The sequence below is a fragment of the Anolis sagrei genome, chromosome 1, assembly GCF_037176765.1.
Source record: "Anolis sagrei isolate rAnoSag1 chromosome 1, rAnoSag1.mat, whole genome shotgun sequence".
Taxonomy (NCBI): domain Eukaryota; kingdom Metazoa; phylum Chordata; class Lepidosauria; order Squamata; family Dactyloidae; genus Anolis; species Anolis sagrei.
Genome location: NC_090021.1, coordinates 27,439,393 through 27,461,434, shown reverse-complemented (window position 1 = coordinate 27,461,434; position 22,042 = coordinate 27,439,393). Strand labels below are relative to the sequence as shown.

The 22,042-nt window shown below is 41.0% G+C and overlaps 1 protein-coding gene across 1 annotated transcript in view; it reads right to left on the bottom strand.

Moving 5' to 3' along the window:
- The window catches only part of SRBD1 (S1 RNA binding domain 1), a 191,763-nt gene extending 172,765 nt beyond the window's left edge, over window positions 1-18,998 (bottom strand). Inside the window, exons 1-8 of the mRNA XM_060754400.2 lie at window positions 18,802-18,998; window positions 16,233-16,312; window positions 14,979-15,168; window positions 12,217-12,573; window positions 10,385-10,551; window positions 8,645-8,762; window positions 6,442-6,580; window positions 173-269 (exon numbers count right to left, since the gene is read on the bottom strand). Coding sequence (XP_060610383.2) covers window positions 173-269; window positions 6,442-6,580; window positions 8,645-8,762; window positions 10,385-10,551; window positions 12,217-12,573; window positions 14,979-15,168; window positions 16,233-16,312 — 1,148 coding nt within the window. The 5' untranslated portion in view covers window positions 18,802-18,998. The remainder of the gene's footprint in view (window positions 1-172; window positions 270-6,441; window positions 6,581-8,644; window positions 8,763-10,384; window positions 10,552-12,216; window positions 12,574-14,978; window positions 15,169-16,232; window positions 16,313-18,801) is intronic.
- Window positions 18,999-22,042: the final 3,044 nt, after the last annotated feature.

The window sequence follows — 22,042 nt, the reverse complement described above, 5'->3', positions numbered from 1 at the left end:
CAACAGGAGCAACCACTGACTTAATAGGGCAGCTAAATGATTCTGTTTCTGTTATCTATGCCTAGTAATCCTAACCATTATGGAAAGGGAAACCAAATAATTCACAGATGCTACAGAATATGAATTCATTGACCTATAATAAAAACAGCCCACTTGTCACAAAGATACTTACAAATCTCTGATAAAATCCAATGTCTCTCTATCTTTAGCAATCATGTCAGCCAAGATGTGCTGTACTCCCGATTTAACTTCCTCAATGGTGGAAAGTCCTAAAAGAAAACATCTGAAACTTACCATTTTCATTTAATTTTATTTCCAATATGTATACTCAGCAAACAAGAACCAATGAAGTTCACAAGACAGCCTACAAAAACAAGGCCGAGTAAAGGTGAATATTTTCCTTTATATTTTGCAAACTAGGGATATAGAATATCCAGGATAGCAATCAAATCCCAATTTGGGAATAATCATAGGATTGTATACCCGCAAGGAAAAGGAATAAGGCAACACGGTGGAACCAAGGACAGATTACACTAGACCAAAGCAAGGTACAATTTTTCTTTTCTTTTTCTGCCAACAATCAAACCTACAAAAAATAGTTTGCACTCTAGCCATAATTGCCTAACCTAGCATTGAGTTATGGCAGTTGAAGTTGAAGGGTCATTAATTCTGCAGTATGTAAGGCCTGTGGGCATGATGGAGGCCTCCGAGGACATTTACTCAGCCCTGATCCTAAATTTAAAACTTAGGGTTGCTTTGAGTTTGAAATTACTTGAAGGTACCCAACAACAATCCTAATTAATTTGATCAGCTGAAAGCAATTTGTGTTGGTTAAAATTGTTCTTCATTTTAAATATTTCATTGTTCTTTTATGTTTTTGTTTTTTTGCAGTATAAATAAGATATGCGCAGTGCGCATAGGAATTTGTTTGTGTTTTTCCAAACCATAGTCTGGCCCCCCATCAGTCTAGGAAACCATGAACTGGCCCTTGGCTTGAAATGTTTTGAAGACCCCTGCTGTAGATGTACCTTTGGTGGTTATAACTTGTTGATGATGGCACATAAGACTCTGAAACTCCTCCTCTTGAATTTTTTGGTCCTTTCCCTCCCAGATTTCAGAATGATAGTGATACCTGGTGTGTTTAGACAATGCACAGGCAACATTTGCATTAATAGGAGCCTGATTTTCAACCTCAGAACACATTGCAGGCTACCCCAGTTCTCAAAGTAGCAAAACCAAACTAATAAAACAATAAAAATATAAAGAATCATGTCTAATGTTCACAAGGACTAAGTTGAAAATAACTACCGGTATTTGTTTCCAAACTCTGCCAAGATTTTCCACATCTGATATAACAACCTAACAACACATCTGATATAACAACCTGCTTGTTTCATACTCCATTATGAAAAACTGCAAAACTACTCAAAAGCAGCACTACAGAACCAGGAGGGAGGTGGATCTGGATTGCAATGTCCATCACTCTTCTCCAACTATGCCAACTAGAGCTGACAAGACCACACTGTGTGGAAGGTCACATAGTTCCAACTCCTGCTTTAAAAAGGCCTCTCGAATGGAAAAAACAACTTCATAAGATGTTAAAGAGCCACATTTCAACTGATCTGCATTCTGGATACTACGGTATTGTATTATGAATAGACCAATTTGCAATACAAGGCAATATTCAGGAGGAATATCAACCTTTCCAATTATAAGGACCATGGATGTGCCCCTAACACTTAGGAGTCATTTAACCATTCAGTTATTCTTCCATCAGTGTTGAGTTGATCCTTTATTTTCACTTTTCTTTCCCAGACACTATTTGTCTAAAAAACACAATGTTAACTTTTATTTTCTCTCAAAAAATGCTGCTTGATCATAGCAGTTTTTTAAAGTCTCTCTCTAAGCTGAGCCACAAAAATAGCATTAAACCATTTTTCCTTAACAATATAAAAATCTGCACATTTTACTGTCTAACATTGCCCCCTACAGATTTTTCTATAATTGCACTATGAAATCACACTACTATATATATAAATTCTGTAACATTGTGTAGTCGAGACCAGGGTTTGATTCCCGATCCTGCCATATTATTTGTTTATTTTTTACTATATTTATATCCCATCTTTCTCTACCCCGAAGGGGACTCAAGGCGGCTTACAGATAGGCAACAATTCAATGCCTTAACAACAATATACAATTAAAATAAACATTCAAACTGAAATTAAAATCAAAATTAAAAGACATTAAAACGTTTTAAAATATTACAATCACTATAAAACCATGCTATCCGCAATCATATAAACTGAATGGTTGACCTTGGGAGAGTTACACACTCTCAGTCCTTGTGGTGAGATTACTATAAATCACAAGTGGCTTGAAAGCACATAGGAACAATAATAAATGTTGTGCCTCAACAAAATAAAAAGTCAATGTACTATATTTCAATAGTCATCTGTGAACGGATCTATGTTTCTATTGGTGTTATCATTTAGTGAAGTTTTATCTATGTTTAAATGTTTTAACTGTTTTTATATTATATTTTTATATTATTGTGGGCATCGAATTGTGCCGTTCTGTAAACCACCATGAGTCGTAAATAAATAAATAAATAAATAAATAAACTGAACATAATTATTGCCTTATGTTGACTATCAATGTGGCAGTTGCACAGTTGCACAGGACTCCCAAGTTGGAGTCAAATCTGGTCCCTATTGAGCTCTAAAACTCACTGAGTGACTCTGGGCCAATCATTCACTTTCAGCATGATCTACTTTATAGCATCATTGTGATGATACAACAGTGAGGAAAAAGCAACATATGCACCCTGAACTCAATGATGAAAAAGCAGAAGGTTAAAAAAGAGGAATAAGGAAGATGATGAACAACCTGCTGTCAATTTCATGATATCTGCAGATGTATTTATTTATTTATTTATTTATTTATTTATTTGCAGTATTTCTATATCGCCCTTCTCAACCCCGAAGGGGACTCAGGGCGGTTCACAGTGTTGGCAACAATTCAATGCCATTAATAAAAACAGTATACAACATTAAAATTGACCCTCCCCTAATAAAACATTAACCATTACTAAACACATCACATAAAATAACATCACTTATCACACAGAGACATAGCCATTATCGTAAACAGTTCTGGGTCATTGCACTTTCAACTTTCACTTTAACTTTAAATATTTCTATGATGGGCTGAACGCTTGGTTCCACAGCCAGGTCTTTAGTTGTCTCCTAAAGGTCAGGAGGGAGGGGGCCGACCTGATCTCACTCGGGAGGGAGTTCCACAGCCATGGGACCACCACCGAGAAGGTCCTGTCTCCACTGCAAACTGCAAAGTTTAGCAAGGCTGTCTTGGCTTGTAGAGACCCACCACCCCCACTCCCACCCCATCTTACTGGGAACAACTGAAGCATTAACCGTAAATCTGGCTCAAGCCTCGACTTTCTCTACAACACTTAAACTCATAGTCCCATTTAGCCACTTGTATTCCAAATTAATAAGCCAGTCTTTTAGCTACACATAACACAATGTTCACAGTCGCAACAAGCAAAATTGGAACACTGAATGCAGAGCCCCAAATTCAAAGTGACTACACTGGGTAGGGAATTCTGAGAGTTATGACTTTTTCCAACTATGGAAAAAGTTTTATTTTCCAAGCTCTAAATGTTCCAGTTGAAATCAACAGCACTTAGAGGCAAAGTGTAAAGGTTTTGTATGGAGGAATCAAAATGTAATAGGTAGGTACAGGAGCAGACTTTTACTGAGTGGTATTGTCAGCTGATTGCATTTCGTTTCAGGTAAAGCTCATGTACTAACTCAGCAACCCAAATGGGTAACAAAGGAGGGCTCCTGGTGAAAAAAAGAAACCATATTTCGACTAGGCCCTAAATCCATAGCTATTCTAAAGAACATGGCATTTAAAATCCCAGCCACACTTAAGTCCCAAAGCAGATTTCAAAAAGAGGACATAACAAAAGGCCAGATGCTGCATATGAGCTCTATTGTACTTCGATCCATAATAAGGCTTTTTGTTTTAATAGGAAACTTAATATTCCCTATTAGAGGAAATACATTCCATGTGTCCTTAACAAATAGGTTTTTTCCCCAGCTATCAAACGTTTAGATGAACAGTCTAGCACAGGGGTGGCCAAAGTGTAGCTTGCATGAGGCCTTTGGGATCTGCCAACGCAAAATAAAATTGGGCTAATTTTTGCATGGCTTTTCCCAAAACTGTCGAAAAGGGCAACAATTTGCTTCATTAGACACACCAGGCCCATAAACCTCACCAAAATAAGTTTAAAAAATCAGCTGAAAATTGGCAATAAACAGCAGCCACAAGCAACATTATGTCATGCCAAAAAGGCATTTTTGTGTGTGTAAGGGATCTATACTGTGATTGAAATTATGTGGATAATACAGCCATGTCTCCATTGGTATGCAGATAAGCATACCATGAGGAATCCATGAGCAAATCTATAGTATATATTCAAGAGCAAGATAAAACTATGATACAAGCAAGTCTGTTCCAACTTAAATGTTGACATGGTGAGGAACATGCCTTCCAGTTCCCCAAAATGTTTGTTGTTGCTCGTGGGAAGTAGATTTTGTTTTCAGTAGATGCCAATAAGTTTCCGGTCCCTATTCAAGATGCAGTGATCACCTACAAAGCCCTAAATGGCTTAGGACCTGCCTATCTTCGCGAGTGCATCTTCCCCTACGAACCAGCACATACTCTGAGATCATCCAGGAAGGCTCTGCTCTCTCTTCCGCAGTATCAAGCACGGTTGGTGGGGACGAGGGAGAGGGCCTTCTCAGTGGTGCCCCCCCCCGGCTTTGGCACTCCCTCCCTAGGGAAATCAGACAGGCTCCCACTTTGCCACCTTTAGGAGGGAATTTAAAACCTGGATGTTCCGTTGCACCTTTGATTAGGCAGTTTCACCAGAGAACTATCCTGTTCCTGCTCTAAGTTTTGCACTTTATTCTGAGCCCTCCTATCGGTTACCTCAACATTTTCGCAAAAAGTATTCCCTAGTCCCTGTTCATTTGATCGCCGCACTTTCCGTCAACTCCTTTTAGGAATTGCTGCACTTATAGAGCATGAACTCAGCTATAACTTTTATCTCAGCCATATTGTTTTTTGTTGAGGTTTATGACTGTTTCATATTTTTATTATTTTTACTAGTGGTCCCTTGCTACGCGTTGCTGTGGCCCAGTCTGGTGATCTGGAAAATAAAGTAATTAGAAAGTCTTGATTTCTAATATATGTAATTTCTTTATGCTTGTGGGTAAACAGTATTTCTTGTTGTTTCTTTGTCAGTGTTGATGTAGGGATATGCCTACTTTGGAACATGCAACATATAATTTTCCTTTTTTAGGAGTCCCTTTCAAATCTATGACAATCTGTGTGTGTGTGAATCATACATATCTATCTATATCTATGGCTGGATTACGTTTTCTTGTCCTGGTGAAGGGAGTTGGACTGGATGGCCCTGAATATTTTCTGTTGGTCATGGGGGTTCTGTGTGGAAAGTTAGCCCCAATTCTGTCGATCGTGGGCTTCAGAATGCTCTTTGATTGTAGATGAACTATAAATCCAAGTAACTACGACTCCGCAATGTCAATGTCTATTTTCCCCAAACTCTATCTGTGTTCATATTTGGGCAAATGGAGTATTCATACCAAGTTTGGTCCTGTTCCATCATAGTTTGAGTCCACAGTGTTCTCTGGATGTAGGTGAACTACAACTCCCAAACTCAAGGTCAATGTCCACTAAACCTTTCTAGTGTTTCTGTTGGTCATGGAAGTCCTGTGTGCCATGTTTGGTTCAATTCCATCATTGATGGAGTTCAGAATGCTCTTGGATTGTAGGTGAACTATAAATCCCAGAAATTACAACTCCCAAATGACAAAATCAATGTTTTTGAGTGAAGGGTTGTTAGGTGTCTAGTGTCCAAATTTGGTGTCAATTCGTCCAGTGGTTTTTGAGTTCTGTTAATCCCACAAATGAACATTACATTTTTATTTATATAGATTTAATTGATTTTACTTGTGACTCTGTTTTATCTGTGATCTTTGGTCTTGTCCCTTTGTAAGCTGCCCTGAGTCTCCTAGGGGAGATGGTGGTGGGGTATAAAAATTATTATTGTATGCCCAATGAAAGCATGGTAGGTACATTAAAAACTGTCTCCTGCTCAGTGAGATTACTACTTTACTAAGACAGGATTGAGTGGCAGCATCTTTCTGGGAGTTCAGACATGAGACATTTCTAGCCATGACTGGAGATGTCTGAGACTGAACCTTCATAAAATGCAAGTGTCCTGCAATCCTTCACCAAAATAAAATTCATTCTCTGCAAGCATGCACAAACAGCCAACCTAAAACCATCCACCCATTTTTCTCTGCAATCATTAAAATTCCGCCTTACCTTCAGTACCTGCCTTGACACATGAAAGCAGGTTGAGGTCTCTTGGGTTCTCAATGAGCAAATTGGCTGCCGGTTCTAATCCCAGCTGCCTGGCTCTTTGTGCTTTAGTTCCTTTGCTTCCAGTTTTGTACGGTGCATACTAGAAGAGATAACACAAAGTACATGGAATGAATTGAATGAAGAAAAAATAAATAAGGCTATTCTTCTAAATTTAGCCAGGATCCAAAAGGGGGCACCTACTAATGAAATGAGCAATGTGGGTTTTCAAGAAAAAGAGTAGAACTGGAAATTTTTTCCATGCTCTGAATACTGGTTTCTGTTTTAATGCATTCTATCCAAACACGTTCCAAACTCATTTCATTGGGATATTTGAAATAATGTATAAGTCACAGGAAATGAAATAACATAAAGAGGATAGTATATACTTCCCTTAGAATTAACAGGAAATGAAATGTGATGTCCTGTTTATTTTTTAAAAAAATATTTTTCTATTTTCTTAACCACTTCACCAAATGAGAATTTGAACTATGACTCCAAAGAGGGGGCTTTGAGCTAGCAGATTCTGGATGCTGTCAAGTTTTTCTAAGTACAAGCTCAGTGCAAAATAGCAAGCAGCTGCGAAATGTACCACAAAGAAACGGTAGCAATTTCATTCTTATTTTTTCTACCTTTATCCCTTTTCTCATTTTTAACATTAGTTCTAGTTTGAACCGGCTTAATAAGATCATTTGGGGCCAGGGAGAGACAACACTTCGTTCAACTCCATTAATTAATCTCCATATAACATACTAGTGTTCCCAGGTTATAATCTGAAATCTGCCTCTTCTTTTGTTCATGTGGCACTAGACCTGCATTTGTTAACCTGGGGGTCGGGATCCCGGGGGGGGGGGGGGTCATGAGGTAATGTCAGAGAGATCGCCAAAGACCATCAGAAAACACAGTATTTTCTGTTGGTCATGGGGGTTCTGTGTGGGAAGTTTGGCCCAATTCTATCATTGCTGGGGTTCAGAATGCTCTTTGATTGTAGGCGAACTTTAAATCCCAGCAACTATAACTCCCAGATGTCAAGGTCCATTTTCCCCAAACTCCACGAGTGTTCATATTTGAGCATATTGAGTATCTGTGCCAAGTTTAGTCCAGATCCATCATTGTTTGAGTCCACAGTGCTCTCTGGATGTAGGTGAACTAAACTCCAAAACTCCAAAACACCAAACCCTTCCAGTATTTTCTGTTGGTCATGGGAGTTCTGTGTGCCAAGTTTGGTTCAATTCCATTGTTGGTGGAGTTCACAATGCTCTTTGATTGTAGGTTAAGTATAAATCCCAGCAACGACAACTCCCAAATGACAAAATCAACCCCCCTTTCCCAACCCTACCAGTATTCAAATTTGGGTGTATGGGGTATTTGTGCCAAATTTGGTCTAGTGAATGAAAATACATCCTACATATCAGATATTTACATTGTGATTCATACCAGTAGCACAATTATGAAGCAGCAAGGAAAATAATGTTATGGTTGGGGGTCACCACAACATGAGAAACTATATTAAGAGGTCATGTCATTAGGAAGATTGAGAACCACTGCACTAGACTGTACTAAAGTAAATAGACTTATGAAAGAGATGAGGTTCCTCCAGATCTTCATGAAGTATTGTCAGAGACTGGAAAAGCTAGTTTAGAATGAAAACTCACAAAACCCTCCAGCAAGTAGGACCCTCTAGGAGACCTTCTAGACAGGCTCTATATCCCAGGATCTGATCCCAGATTTCTGTTTATCCCAGACTATCTGGCAGTGCAGACTCATATAATCCAGTTTAAAGTAGAAAACCTGGTATCAGATCCTGGGATATAGGGCTTGTCCGGAAGAGCCTTGGGAGTTGTTGTTCAAAATGGCAAAGTTCCAAAATTTCTCTACTCTTCTACATTTCGAGAGTTTCACTACCATTGACCAGCCAAAGTTCAAGACTATCCAGAGGATCAAGATTCCCCAGCCCCACACTAGGGTCTAATCATGGATTTGTCTTCTCTGTTCTTGAGAAAACATTCTTAATACTGTTTCAGAATCCTTTGGAACAAGCAAGGGGGTTTCTAGCTGACAAAAGGTCACATAGAAAATACTCTGAATGCTTCCAAGAGGAAAAACATTGCATCTGAAAGATTTATACTTTTAACATGAAAAGATATATTTTAGAAAAAATACTGACCACATGATCAAGTTCCTCTGATGTTCTGCAGTTCAGCAAGGCTGTTAAGAGACTTCCAGACAGTTTCCCTTCTTTCTTAAGCTTCTGTATTGATCCATGGACCTTTTTTGCTACAGAGCTGAGAGAAAAGTAAACAGGCACTCAGTCAGTTAAATACAATATGTTCCCAAGTTTAAAACATAAGTATAAACCAAAGGACAAGAAGATACCTAAAACGAAATCCCTAGCCAAGCACTGTTCTTCAAGACATTACAGTTGATCAGTCTTGGGATTCTTGTTAAAAAATTAAGCAAACAGACACTACAAGACTGAAAACTGCATCATCACTGGGCTAAATTCAAATTCTCCTTAAGACATACCATGGTTTGCTGTCCTGTATGAAAATGGTAGTACACGCTCGTTACATCCTGAATAGACTACTGCAACGCACTCTGTGTGGGGTTGCCTTTGGAAGCTTCAAGTAGTCCAACGAGGGGCAGTCAGGTCGCTCACCAGAGCGTCGTACAGGGAGTACACAACCCTGCTGCTGTTTCAGCTCCACTGGCTGCCAGTCTGCTACCAAGCACAATTCCAAGTGCTGACTTTGGCCTATAAATCCCTAAGCGGTTCTAGTCCAGCTTATCAGTCTGAATGTATTTCCCTTTATAAATCAGTTTGAGCATTAAGATCAGCCAGGGAGGTCCTGCTCTCGGTCCCACCGCCATTGCAAGCGCAACTGATGGAGATGAGTGACAGGGCCTTTTCGGTAGTGGTCCCTCAGCTGTAGAACTCCCTCCCCAGTGAGATTAGACCCCCCCCCCCACCGATATTTAGAAAACAACTCAAAACCTGGATATGCAAGCAGGTGTTTGGAAAGTAATAATACTACTGAAGCAGGTAAATGACAATTGCGGGTTTGGTGTAATGTCCAATGTCTAAAATATTTTAAAGTCCATGTTTGATGTGTTAGTTTTAATGGTTTTAATTCATAGTTATATGTTATTGCTTTAGATATTATATGTATTGCGCTCTCTCTGTGTGTGTGTGTGTGTGTGTGTGTGTGTGTGTGTGTGTCTGGTATTGAATTTTTGCCATCTATTATGTTGTACATTACTTTGAGTCCACCCAGAAAAGAAGAAAAATGGTATAGAAATGCAATAAATAAATAAATAACCAACTGCAGAGAGGCAAAATATGAGGGAAGTTTAAGTCTCTTTTATTTATAAAATTCTAACCCCAGTTCCCATCTATACTTCCATATAATGCAGTATCATAATGCAGTTTAATTGTACTGAACTGCATTATATGAGTCTGCACTACCATATAATGTAGTTAAGCTGCATTATGAAAGTGCATTATATGACAGTGTAGTTGGGGCACCAGACTGAAATACGTAGAGATGGAAAACCTTCATTCTTAGAAGTGAAGTTTCTTCATCTAGTAATATTTCTTATAACTGTTTGGGAATCTTGGAAATGATTTCAGGGTATGTGCAAAATGTGCTGATAATATTTGCTTTCAACTGGGAATCCTATGATAGGGTTCTCTTGGCAAATTTTATTCAGAGGAGTTTCCAAGACCTTTGAACTGAGGAAGTGTGCTTTGTCCAAGGTTACCCAGTGAGTTTCTTTGGCCAAGCAGAGATTCATACTATGGTCTCTTGGAACCCTAGTCCAACACTCAAAGCACTGCATCATATTGTTACGGAGATTATATTCATGGTCCCATTTTCTCCCCAATCTGCCCATCATTATAACATACTGCAGTTCTTCCAGCACTTGTTGCACTTCGCGCAAGGCATCAGCTTCCAGATTGTTGATAAGCTCTTTCCGGTATCTGGCAATGAAGGGGATAGTATTGTCATCATTAAAAAGGCGGATGATGTTCGCACACACCCACTCTTCTATGCCAGTCCTCTGTGACAAAACCTGGAATGAAAACAATGACAACAATAAAACCCCTATATATTAAAAAAGGCTTTTTCTCAAAGGAGAAGAGACTGAAAACCATGCACCTTAAATGATCTAGAAATATATGGAAGGAAGTAACAGTGATGGATAGTGTTTCCAGTATCTGTGGGCTGATGTTTCTGCTCTCTGGTTTAGTGCAAACTTTACAGAAAATGTCTAAGATGCTGAATCTAATTTAAGGATAAAGTTCAACACCTTGAATGGCTCCTTTGGAGTATAGATCAGAAGCAGATTCATTGCCTCACTGAAATGGAAAACATTACAGGAGTGGGAAGCAAGACAGATGTAAACAGTAGCAACAGCTCTTTCTTCTGCCTGAGGATAGAGAGATTAGGCCACAAGAATCAGACAGTCCATCCTCAAAGATTCTCCTGTACCAAAGAGAACTAAATGAGAGTCACCCACTTACACAGAATTTCAACAAGAGATGGACTCTGCCCCTAAAATGGAAATAGTGTAGATTGATTGGGCAATAATGTTTTAAAAAGCAATAGTTTGAAACAATTAAACAAATAAAACATGCAGCCCTCCATATTCATAGCTTTCATACCTGCAGATTCAACCATCCATGACTTTTTAAAAAATTCGAACAGTAGAGGTAAAGGTTTCCCCTGACATTATGTCTAGTCATGTCTGATTTTTGGGGGTGGTGCTCATCTCCATTTCTAAGCCGAAGAGCCGGCATTGTCTGTAGACACCTCCAAGGTCATGTGACCGGCATGACTGCATGGAGCACTGTTACCTTCCTGCCGGAGCAATACCTATTGATCTACTTACATTTGCATGTTTTCAAACTGCTAGGTTGGCAGAAGCTGGGCCTAACAGCAGGAGCTCACCCCGCTCGAGCCACCAACCTTTCAGTCAGCAAGTTCAGCAGTTAAGCGGTTTAACCTGCTGTACCATCAGAGAGCCCTGGTGGCACAGGGAAATTAAAATGGCAAACCTTAACTTTGCCATTTTATGTAATGGATACCATTTTACTACATCACTGTATATAATGGGACTCAAGCAACTACTGATTTTGGTATCCACACAGGGAGAGATTCTGGAACCAAACTCTAGCTGTTACAGACAATTTTAGCAAAACACAATTTGAGATTTTCAACAAAGCTCTAATTAAGAAATAAGAAACTCAAGAGGTTTCTTTTCTGAATAATTTTAAAACTTTACGCCAAACAAATGCTACAAAATTGATCCCCCACTTATACTATCTGCCTACCTGTAGCATTTCCTAATCTGGGAAGTTTACTCCAACTTTGCTAGGCCAAAACAAGAGAGAGAAGTAGAAAAAGTACTAAGAAATATTACTCTCATGCCTTTCTTTCTGCTTACTGATGTCAAAATTAGCTGCTTTTGATATTTTTTGTGAAACCGAATACTAATCCTAACCTTCCTGCACTGCAACTTATGCTTGAGAGACATTCTCATTAAAAACCAGAGGAAAGTATGCAATTTATTTTATAAAAATAAAAAGAACCCATTTGGTTTCTGGAATACATCCAGAACTGCTATTATATGCAATAGAAACCAAATTTATATGCCGGTCCAGACCACATGAGCTCTTGATGTAACACAGTTACTTTCAAGCTTTGTTATGAAAGGGGGCACAAGGAGATCTCATACCTTCACAATGTCCCAATTCATTTTATGTTCTTCATTCAAATGGGCACTTGCTGCAAATTTTATAGCATTCCCTTGAGGACATGATGCTGATTTAATTTTTTTCAAAGGCGGTTCATCAAAGGTAAAATCTTCTTCTGGTGCTTCCAACTTCACTTGCTGTTTAGCCGCTGCTGTACTTGTGGAGGGTCCTTCCACACCATCCAAGTTGCAGGCAGGAGGTCCTGGTGGGACACTGCTTCTTTTCACTGGGAGCTTTTTGGAAGGAGGACTCAGCTTCTTTTCTTTCTCTTCCTTAGGCTGCTGTAACTGCAACTCTCCTTCATTCACCTCAGGAGCCGTAATAGGCAAAGAAGTATCCTGTCCATTTCATAAAAACGTATTATTCCATGTGAATGCAAAGAAAACAGAAAATGGTTTAACATTAACTCTACATCAGTGGTTCGCAACCTCCCTTAATACAGTTCCTCATGTTGTGGTGGCCCATCAACCATAAAATTATTTTTATTGCTACTTCATAACTGTAATTTTGCTACTGTTATGAATTGTAATGCAAATATCTGATATGAATTTTCATTCACTGGACAAAATTTGGCACAAATACCAGATGCATCCAAATTTGAATACTGGTGGGTTGGGGGGGGGGGTTGATTTTGTATTTGGGAGTTGTGATTGTTGGGATTTATAGTTCACCTACTATCAAAGAGCATTCTGAACCCCACCATTGATGGAACTGAACCAAACTTGACACACAGAACAGAAAAAACTAGAAGGGTTTGGTGGGCATTGACCTTGAGTTTTGGAGTTTTGGTTCACCTGCATCCAGAGATAACTGGGGACTCAAACAATGATAGATCTGGACCAAACTTGGCACAAATACTCAATATGTTCAAATGTGAATACTAGTGGAGTTTGGGGAAAATAGACCTTGACATTTGGGAGTTGTAATTTCTGGGATTGATAGTTCACCTACAATCAAAGAGCATTCTGAACCCCACCAACAACAGAATTGGGCCAACCTTGGCACACAAAACCTTCATGACCAACAGAAAATACTGGATTTTCTGATGATCTTTGGCGATCCCTCTGTCACTCCCTCGTGACCTCCTCCGGGGTCCCAACCTCCCAGGTTGAGAAATGCTGCTCTACATAAAGCACAGAGATTTCTAAATGCCCTGATGTGCGCATCTAATGTTCCCATGTATATAGAGCTCCACATTTGGAGGAATATCCCCATTTTCCTTTCTAAATTATGCACTTACAAGGCTATGGGGCAAGTAGGTCAGATTCTTCTTGTTCAAAGTTCTGTATGGAGCTATACAGCTGGTCTCCAAATTTAGGGGCAAAACCTTTGTGGATACGATTATGTGAAGATTTAATATTTCTCTGCAAGAATCTCTAGATCCTCCAGTGAGACTGTATGGTTGCACTGTTCTCTCAGGTAAAAAATAGTGTGTTTTTATTCACTTTTGTGGGGGTCCTGCAAACCTAAACCTGGCAAATGTGGAAGGTCTACTGTACTAAGTAGTCCCCTACATTGGGAAATTTGATTAGGGAAATAGGATGGGAGGAAATGGTGAAAGGGACCTTGTGTAATCAGAACGTAAGAATGACTATGATGCATCAGATGAAAGGTATATTTTAGGCATCCTCAAACTGTGGCCCTCCAGCTGTTTGGGCCTTCAGCTCCCAGAATTCCTGACAATTGAACTAGCTCATTAGGGCTTCTGGGAGTTGGAAGCCCAAACAGCTGGAGGGCTGCGGTTTGAGGATGCCAAATCTATTTGGTGCAGCATTTATAGAGAGAATACTTCTCCAGGCATTGTATGTTTTTATATCCTCTGATACTGAATACACATGCCAAGTGTGGAACACATCTCACCACATAGATGTGGCTCTTAATGAGACATGCTGCATTATCATATGATGTCTACGCCCCACACCAATGAAGAATGTATACTGTTTAGCCGGAACTACACCACCTAACATCCGTTGGGAAGTAGCACTCAACAATGAAAGGACCAAGGTAGTGACATCTCCCGCCCATCCTCTGTTCGGAGATCAGCCAGCACACCAATGTATTAAATCAAAAAACAGCTTCCTAAGATCTACAGAGATACTCGCAGGAACTTCAGCAAGCCAGAGTCCAAAACTGGCAGGCTAAAACACAGAGCCTCAATCCATGACTGATACTGGATAAGAGACTTCCTCCTGGGCACACAGAAGGCTGGGTGACTTGGAATAATAATAATAACTGGGTGACTTGGAATAATAACCATAATAATTCTTTATTGATGTCCCACTTTTCTCCCTTATGGGATCCAAAGTAGCTTACAAAATACTATAATCATGTAAACAATCTAAATACATTGATGAGAAATAAATAAATAAACAGTTTACAACAACAAGAATATACATTCACATTCTTGTGGAAGATGCTGAACAGACTGTGCTCTGGAACCACGAGGGCTACAAAGTGGAGTCCACGACATGCAAGCGTCGAGAAGAGCAAACCACAGTCAACCTATTACAATGCAGCCTGAGACCTGCCACGTGCACAATGGGGGACCTTCCTACAGTCACAACAGAGGCACTCCAAGTAGCCAGCTTCTGGTCAAACAACATTTAGTATAATGTCAAGTTTTTTAACTTTGTTTGTGTTTTTAAATACATAACTGTATCTTCAATTTGCTTCTGACATGACAGATAAATAAATAAACATCCTCAATGCTCTCAAAGTAGTATTGCTACCTTCCTTCACTCACCGGCTCTTCTTTCACGGCTACTTTCTTAGTCCTCTTCCTAGCCACGGTTGGTTTCTTCTGGGTTGTGGCATTTTTTTTCACCCTGGGAACCTTTGGTTTGGGCACCTTTGGTTTGGGCACTTTTGCCTTTTTCGCAGCTTTCTTTTGAGGCTGCCATTCATCTTCTTCCTTTTCTTCTGATTCTGAAGATCTGAATAGACAAAGAGCACACTTCAGAGAGGGTGAAGATTCCCCAGAGAACTCCAGAAGGGGGAAAATTTCAAGCCTAGCATGGGATCTGCAAAAAAGAGGTGGGGTGCCAATTTTATGTAACTTGGGCTTTGCAGTTATGGGATCTCACTTTACATGGTAATACCAATTGACCTCAGCTTGATTTATCAGGACAAAAGTCATACAAGTCTTCTCCAAAGAGTCAGTCAGTGTATAACCTCCTTAAAGACAAGCAGTAAAATCTCCTATAAGACTCATCATAAGCAGCAATAGCACAGTTATACATTTTGAGGTGTTGGGCCTCATCATGACAATCCCCATAATGAATGCCCACAAAATTTGTAAATACAGGCAAATGTGTGGATCTGCGTCAGCCAATCAATTCCACCAGTTTGTATTATCTGGAACAGAGTTCTGTAAAAGCAACTATGTTTTAATTATTCACATAAATCTCAAGCCAAATATTCAAATATTTGCATTAATTGGAAATTTCCTTGAGTCCCACTCTTAAGAAGAGATAAGCAGATTATAAACCCAATTTAAAAAGTGACTGAAATGGTATGCAGAGGATAACATCACCAGTCCCTATATTTCTCTACCTCTTGTCACAGGTTTTACATGTGTGCATCAATATTTATTACACTAACTATTTATTTATTTGTCATGTCAGGGGTGACTTGAGAAACTACAAGTCGTTTCTGGCGTGAGAAAATTGGCCATCTGCAAGGACGTTGCCCAGATGTTTGCTGTTTTACCATCCTCATGGAGGCTTCTCTCATGTCCATGCATGGGGAGCTGGAGCTGACAGAGGGAGCTCAACTCACTCTCCTCGGATTTGAACCGCTGACCTATCTGTCAGCAGACTTGCCAGCGCAAGGGTTTAACCTATTGCGCCACCTACTACCTCTTTATGAAAAAGGGAGAATATGCAACCTATTTGTTGATACACTCCTATGGATCCAAACACCAATTTGTTGCTGGCCTAGTATTGGAAAGACAGACTCTACTCAAATTGATATGCACTATAAATAAATTTCAGCTCACGATATAAGGAAAGAAGGTAGTTCATCTTCTGCAGTGCTCGGCTTTGGTGCTGTTCGAGCTCTTCTTGGTAGAGATGTCATCTGAGAAAAGAAAAACATAAAATACCAATGGACTTTTTTTGCATGTTAAAGGATAAGCATAACCTATTATCAGTCACTCCAGCAATTTATTTCTATTTTATTCATCATTAATATTTTTACACTCCCTTTTTGTCCAAACAGCTACAATGAGTAAAAAAAACATTTTTAATTTAAAGCACTGAAAACCATTAGGAACAATAAAAATGACCTAGGTAAACCTTTCTAACAATTTCTTCCTGAGTATTTCCTTGGTACAGTACTTTAAAATCTTGGTGATCAAGGAGAGGGGATCGATTCCCCAAAACAATAAAATATTTTGGACAACCTTGAGCATTACTCTCATTACAAGTTGAGTATATCTTATCCAAAACTCTTGGAACCAGAGGTGTTTTGGATTTTCCTTCATTTGTGTTTGGGCAATGCTGCATTTGGTGCTCCCTATGTAGACTGCATAGTATACAGCTGCATGGTATACAGTAGACTCCTGCAGAAGTGGACCATATACCATGCAGCTGTGGACAAGTCTACATAAGGACCACCAAACACAGCATTGTCCAAAAACAAATCAAGGAACATGAAAGGCATTGAATTAATCATGCAGATTAATTCAACCAGAGAAGTCAGCCATAGCAGAGCACCTGATGGACCAACCTGGACACAGCATATTATGTGAGAACACACACAAGCTGGACCACTCTAACACCCACCATGTCAGACTACACAAGCCACTGAAATCCACAAGCATGTGGACAATTTCAACAGAAAGGAAGAAACCATGAAAATGAATAAAATCTGGCTACCAGTATTTTTTAAAAACCCTCTAAAATCAGGACAGTAAATAAAGAACAACACTCAGAAAACAGGGGACTTCAAAACAGGAAACAATCAGGGCCTACCAATACCTACAACAAAGGATCCCCCAGGCAGGAAGCAGCCAGGCTTTGAAACTGCAAGGCTATTCAGTGCTAATCAAGCTGGCCAATTGCAACATTCACCATTCACACTTGCCTCAAACAGACACCCTGGCAATTCCACATATATATAAACTTCACTTGCTAGTTTCTAACAGACCTCCCAACCTCTGAGGATGCCTGCCATAGATGTGAGTGAAACATCAGGAGAGAATGCTTCTGGAACATGGCCGTACAGCCCTGAAAACTCACAGCAACCCAGTGATTCCAGCCATGAAAGCCTTTGACAACAAAATATTGTTTACTTTTTTTAAAAAAAAAAAACTATAACTTCCAGAACTCCATAGTACTGAGCACTCTGGGGCAGAGAGTTCCACTGCTGAACAGCTCTCACAGTTAGGAAGTTCTTCCTCATGTCCAGGTGGAATCTCTTTTCCTGTAGTTTGAAGCCATTGTTTCGCTTCCAGAAGGGCAACCGAAATGATCAAAGCTTCAGAAGCTAAGTCCTATGAACAATGGCTCAGGTCTCAGTCTGTGTAGCTTAGAGAAAAGAAAGGGCTGAGAGGGGACATGGCAACCATGTTTCAATATCTGAAAGGATGTCACATAGGGGAGGAAGCAAGCTTGCCTTTTGCATATTGCGTATTCGTGCCAAGTTTGGTCCAGATACAACATTGTTTGAGTCCACGCATGGCTTGAGAGCAGTATGTGTGAAAAAGATCTTGGGGTCTTCGTGGACAGCAAGTCAAACATGAGCCAACAATGTGATGAGGCGGCAAAAAAAGCCAATGACATTTTGGCCTGCATCAATAGGAGTCTAGTGTCTAGGTCTAGGGAACTCATGCTACCACTCTACTCTGCCTTGGATAGACCGCACCTGGATTATTGTGTCACATCGAGGAGGAAGCTTGCCTTTTGGGCATCACAATTGAAGAGAGATATTGAGAAGCTGGAATGTGTCCAGAGGAGGGAGACTAAAATAATCATGTGTCTGGAGAACAAGCCCTATGAGGAGTGGCTTAAAGAGCTAGGCATGTTTAGTCTGAAGCAGAGAAGACTGAGAGGAGACATGTATAAATATGTGAGGGGAAGTCATAGGGAGTGAACTTGTTTTCTGCTGCCCTGAAGAGTAGGATGCGGAACAATGGCTTCAAACTACAAGAGAGGAGATTCCATCTGAACATGAGGAAGAACTTCCTGACTGTGAGAGCTGTTCAGTAGTGGAACTCTCTGCCCCGGAGTGTGTTGGAGGCTCCTTCTTTGGAGGTTTTTAAACAGAGGCTGGATGGCCATCTGTTGGGGGTGCTTTGAACGCAATTTTCCTGCTCCTTGGCAGGGGGTTGGACTGGATGGCCCGTGAGGTCTCTTCCAACTTTATGATTCTAGGACTCCTGATGGTAAGAGCTGTTCAAGGATAGGATATGCTGTCTTGGAGACTGGTGGGGTCTCCTTCTCTGGAGATTTTTAAACAGAGGCTGGATGGCCACCTGCCAGGAGGACTTTGAGGGGGCTTCCCTGCCTGGCAGATGGGAATGGGACTGGATCAGGGCTGGAGATGGGGCGTCGCTCTGTACTCACCTTCCTGCAGTTCTGGCGACGAAGGGAGGCGAGGGTGGCTGCCTTCAGAAGGTGGGACTCTCATGCCTCCTCTTTCTTCTGCACGGTTTGGATTTTGAAAGCGGCGCCAGGACCCGAGAAGGAAGCCCAGCAGCAAAGCTGTAAAGTGCAGAAGGAGGGGAAGGAAGAGAAAGAGGAGGGGAAAAGAGGAGGAACAGGAAGGGGAAGGCTCTCAACGAGGAGAGCAAAAACCCGGAACAGAGAGAGGCCCGACTCCAGTCGGCTCTCATTGGTTCTTTCAGAAAGCACTGCATTTGCCCATCGCCAAAGCCCACGGAGAGGCAACGCGGTTGCATCTAGAATGCGAAAGAAATCATTGCAGGGGGAAAGTAAATACGGTCTGACTGCAACTCCCAGCATCCCTAGGCCCTGGTGGGTGCTGGGATGTGTAGTCCAGGTCTCTTCTCATCGCGCCATGAGCTAAAATGCAAAACAAGGTATTGCATAGGGAAGGTAGACAGGTGGACTGCAACTCCCATCATTTCCAAAAGATGGGGGAGGCTGGGAGTTGGCCAAGTTTCTTCGCACCATGCCAGTTTTGCTGCCTAAACTACCATGCAAAAAAACAAACCAACAAACCTGTGTAAACCTGTGTATATAAACCCCACTTGCCTTGTTTCCAACAGGCCTCACTACCTCTGAGGATGCTTGCCATAGATGCAGACGAAACGTCAGGAGGGAATGCCTCTAGAACATGGCCATATAGCCCGAAAAAAACCTACAACAACCCAAACCTGTATTGTTGAAGGCTTCCATGGCTGGAATCACTGGGTAGTTGTAGGTTTTTGGGGCTATATGGCCATGTTCTAGAAGCATTCTCTCCTGACGTTTTGCCTGCATCTATGGCAGGCATTGTCAGAGATTGTGAGGTCTGTTGGAAACAAGGCAAGTGGGGTTTATATATCTGTGGATTGTCCAGGGTGGGAGAAAGAACTCTTGTCTGTTGGAGCTAGGTGTGAATGTTGCCATTAGCCACCTTGATTAGCATTTGATAGCCTTACAGCATGAAAACCTGGCTGGTTGCTGCCTTGGGGAATCCTTTGTTGAGTTTTTGAGACCTCAACATCTGAGGATGCCTGCCATAGATGCAGGTGAAACGTCAGGAGAGAATGCTTCTAGAAGATGGCCATATAGCCCGAAAAAACCTATAACAAACAAACCTGTGTTTAGGGAAAGTAAACACTGCTGGACTCTTAAGTCCCGGCATCCCCAGGAGTTGAAGGACGTTGGGAATTGTAGTCCAAACATTTCCTTACCTCATTGTCCTTGCATGAGCTAAGGTGGGGGAAAAACATTGCATGGGGATAGTAAAGTTGGATTAGGACTCCCAGCACACCATTCATCTCTCAACATTCTCTGTACAAAGCAGAAAGTCCAGTCTATAGTCATAGAATCCTAGAGTTGGAAGAGACCCCGTGGGCCATCCAGTTTAACCCTCTGCCAAGAAGCAGTAGTCGACGCTCTGGTTAAATCTACTGCCAACATGCTCCACGTGGGGTTGCCTTTGAAGACTGTTTAGAAGCCTCAGATGGTCCAGCGGGTGGCAGCCAGGTCACTAATTGGAGCAGCAATCAGGGAGCACACAACTCCTCTGTTGCGCCAACTCCACTGGCTGCCAGTTTGCTAACGGGCACAATTCAAAGCGCTGGCTTAAGCCTATAAAGCCCTAAATGGTTCTGGCCCAGTTTACCTGTCCAAACATATCTCTCCCTATGAACCAGCTAGGAATTTAAGATCATCTGGGAAGGCCCTGCTCTCAATCCTGCCTTTTTCACAAGCGCGGCAGGTGGGGATGAGAGACAGGGCCTTCTCAGTGGTGGCCCCTCGGCTGTAGAACTCCCTCCCTAGGGATATTCGATTGGCCCCTTCCCTCCTGACCTTCCAAAAAAAGTAAAAACCTGGCTCTTGGAACAAGCCTTTGGAAATGCCGTGCAATAGACAAATGTGGAAGTATGTAAGTTTAAAACATGTAACAGCTTAGACAATGCTACTTGAAAGTGAGATTAACAGGAAGACATCAGTTATTATATGTTTTTAATCTGTTTTGTATTGATTTTATGATGGTTTTATAATGCTGTTTAAAATGTTTTAACTGTATATTTTGGGTTGTTATGGCATTGAATCGCTGGCAATTTCTAAGCCGTCTTGAGATAGAAATATTATAGAAATATTATAAATAAAAATAACTAATAATAAAATGGCATTCAAAGCATCCTGGACAGATGGTCATCCAGCCTCTGTTTAAAAGCCGCCAAAGAAGGCTTTTAGTCCACCCCACCCCGGAACAGAGAGTTCCACTGCTTAACAGCTCCACAGTCAGGAAGTTCTTCCTCATGTTCAGGTGGAATCTCCTTTCTTGTAGTTTCAAGCCATTGTTTTGTGTCCTAGACTCCAGGGCAGCAGAAACAAGCCTGTTCCCTCCTCCCTGTGACTTCCTCTCACATATTTATACATGGCTATTATGTCTCCTCTCAGCCTTCTCTTCTGCAGGCTAAACATGCCCAGCTCTTTAAGCCACTCCGCATAGGGCTTGTTCTCCAGATCCTTGATCATTTTAGTCACCCTCCTCTGGACACATTCCAGCTTGTCAACATCTCCCTTCAATTGTGGTACCCAGAATTGGACAGATTGTGATTCCAGTGTGACCTGACCAAAGCAGAAGAGAGGGGTAGCATGACTTCCCTGGATCTAGACACTATACTCTTGTTTATGCAGGCCAAAGTCCCATTGGCCTTTTTAGCTGCTGCATGACAGTGTTGGCTCATGTTTAACTTCTTGTTCACGAGGACTCATAAGATCTTTTTCACACAAAGTGCTGTCGAGCCAGGAGTCCTCCAATCTGCATCTTTGCATTTCATTTTTTCTGTCTAAGTGGAGTATCTTGCATTTCTCCCTGTTGAACTTCATTTTGTTAGTGTTGGCCAATCAACGCTTTTCTGTTAAGATCATTTAGAATTCTGTTCCTGTCCTCTGGAGTACTGGCTATCCCTCCCAATTTGGTGTCATCTGCAAACTTGATTATCATGCTTTCTAACCCTTCATCTAAGTCATCAATAAAGATATTGAACAGGACCAGGCCCACGTTTACAGGTTTAAAGGAAGAGTTGAAAAGAAGAGTTGAAAATGCAAGGCGTCTTGCATCTTATGCACGCTTTTCCTCGTGGAGATGTTTAGGCATGTTTTTCTTCCTGTATTGAAAGGG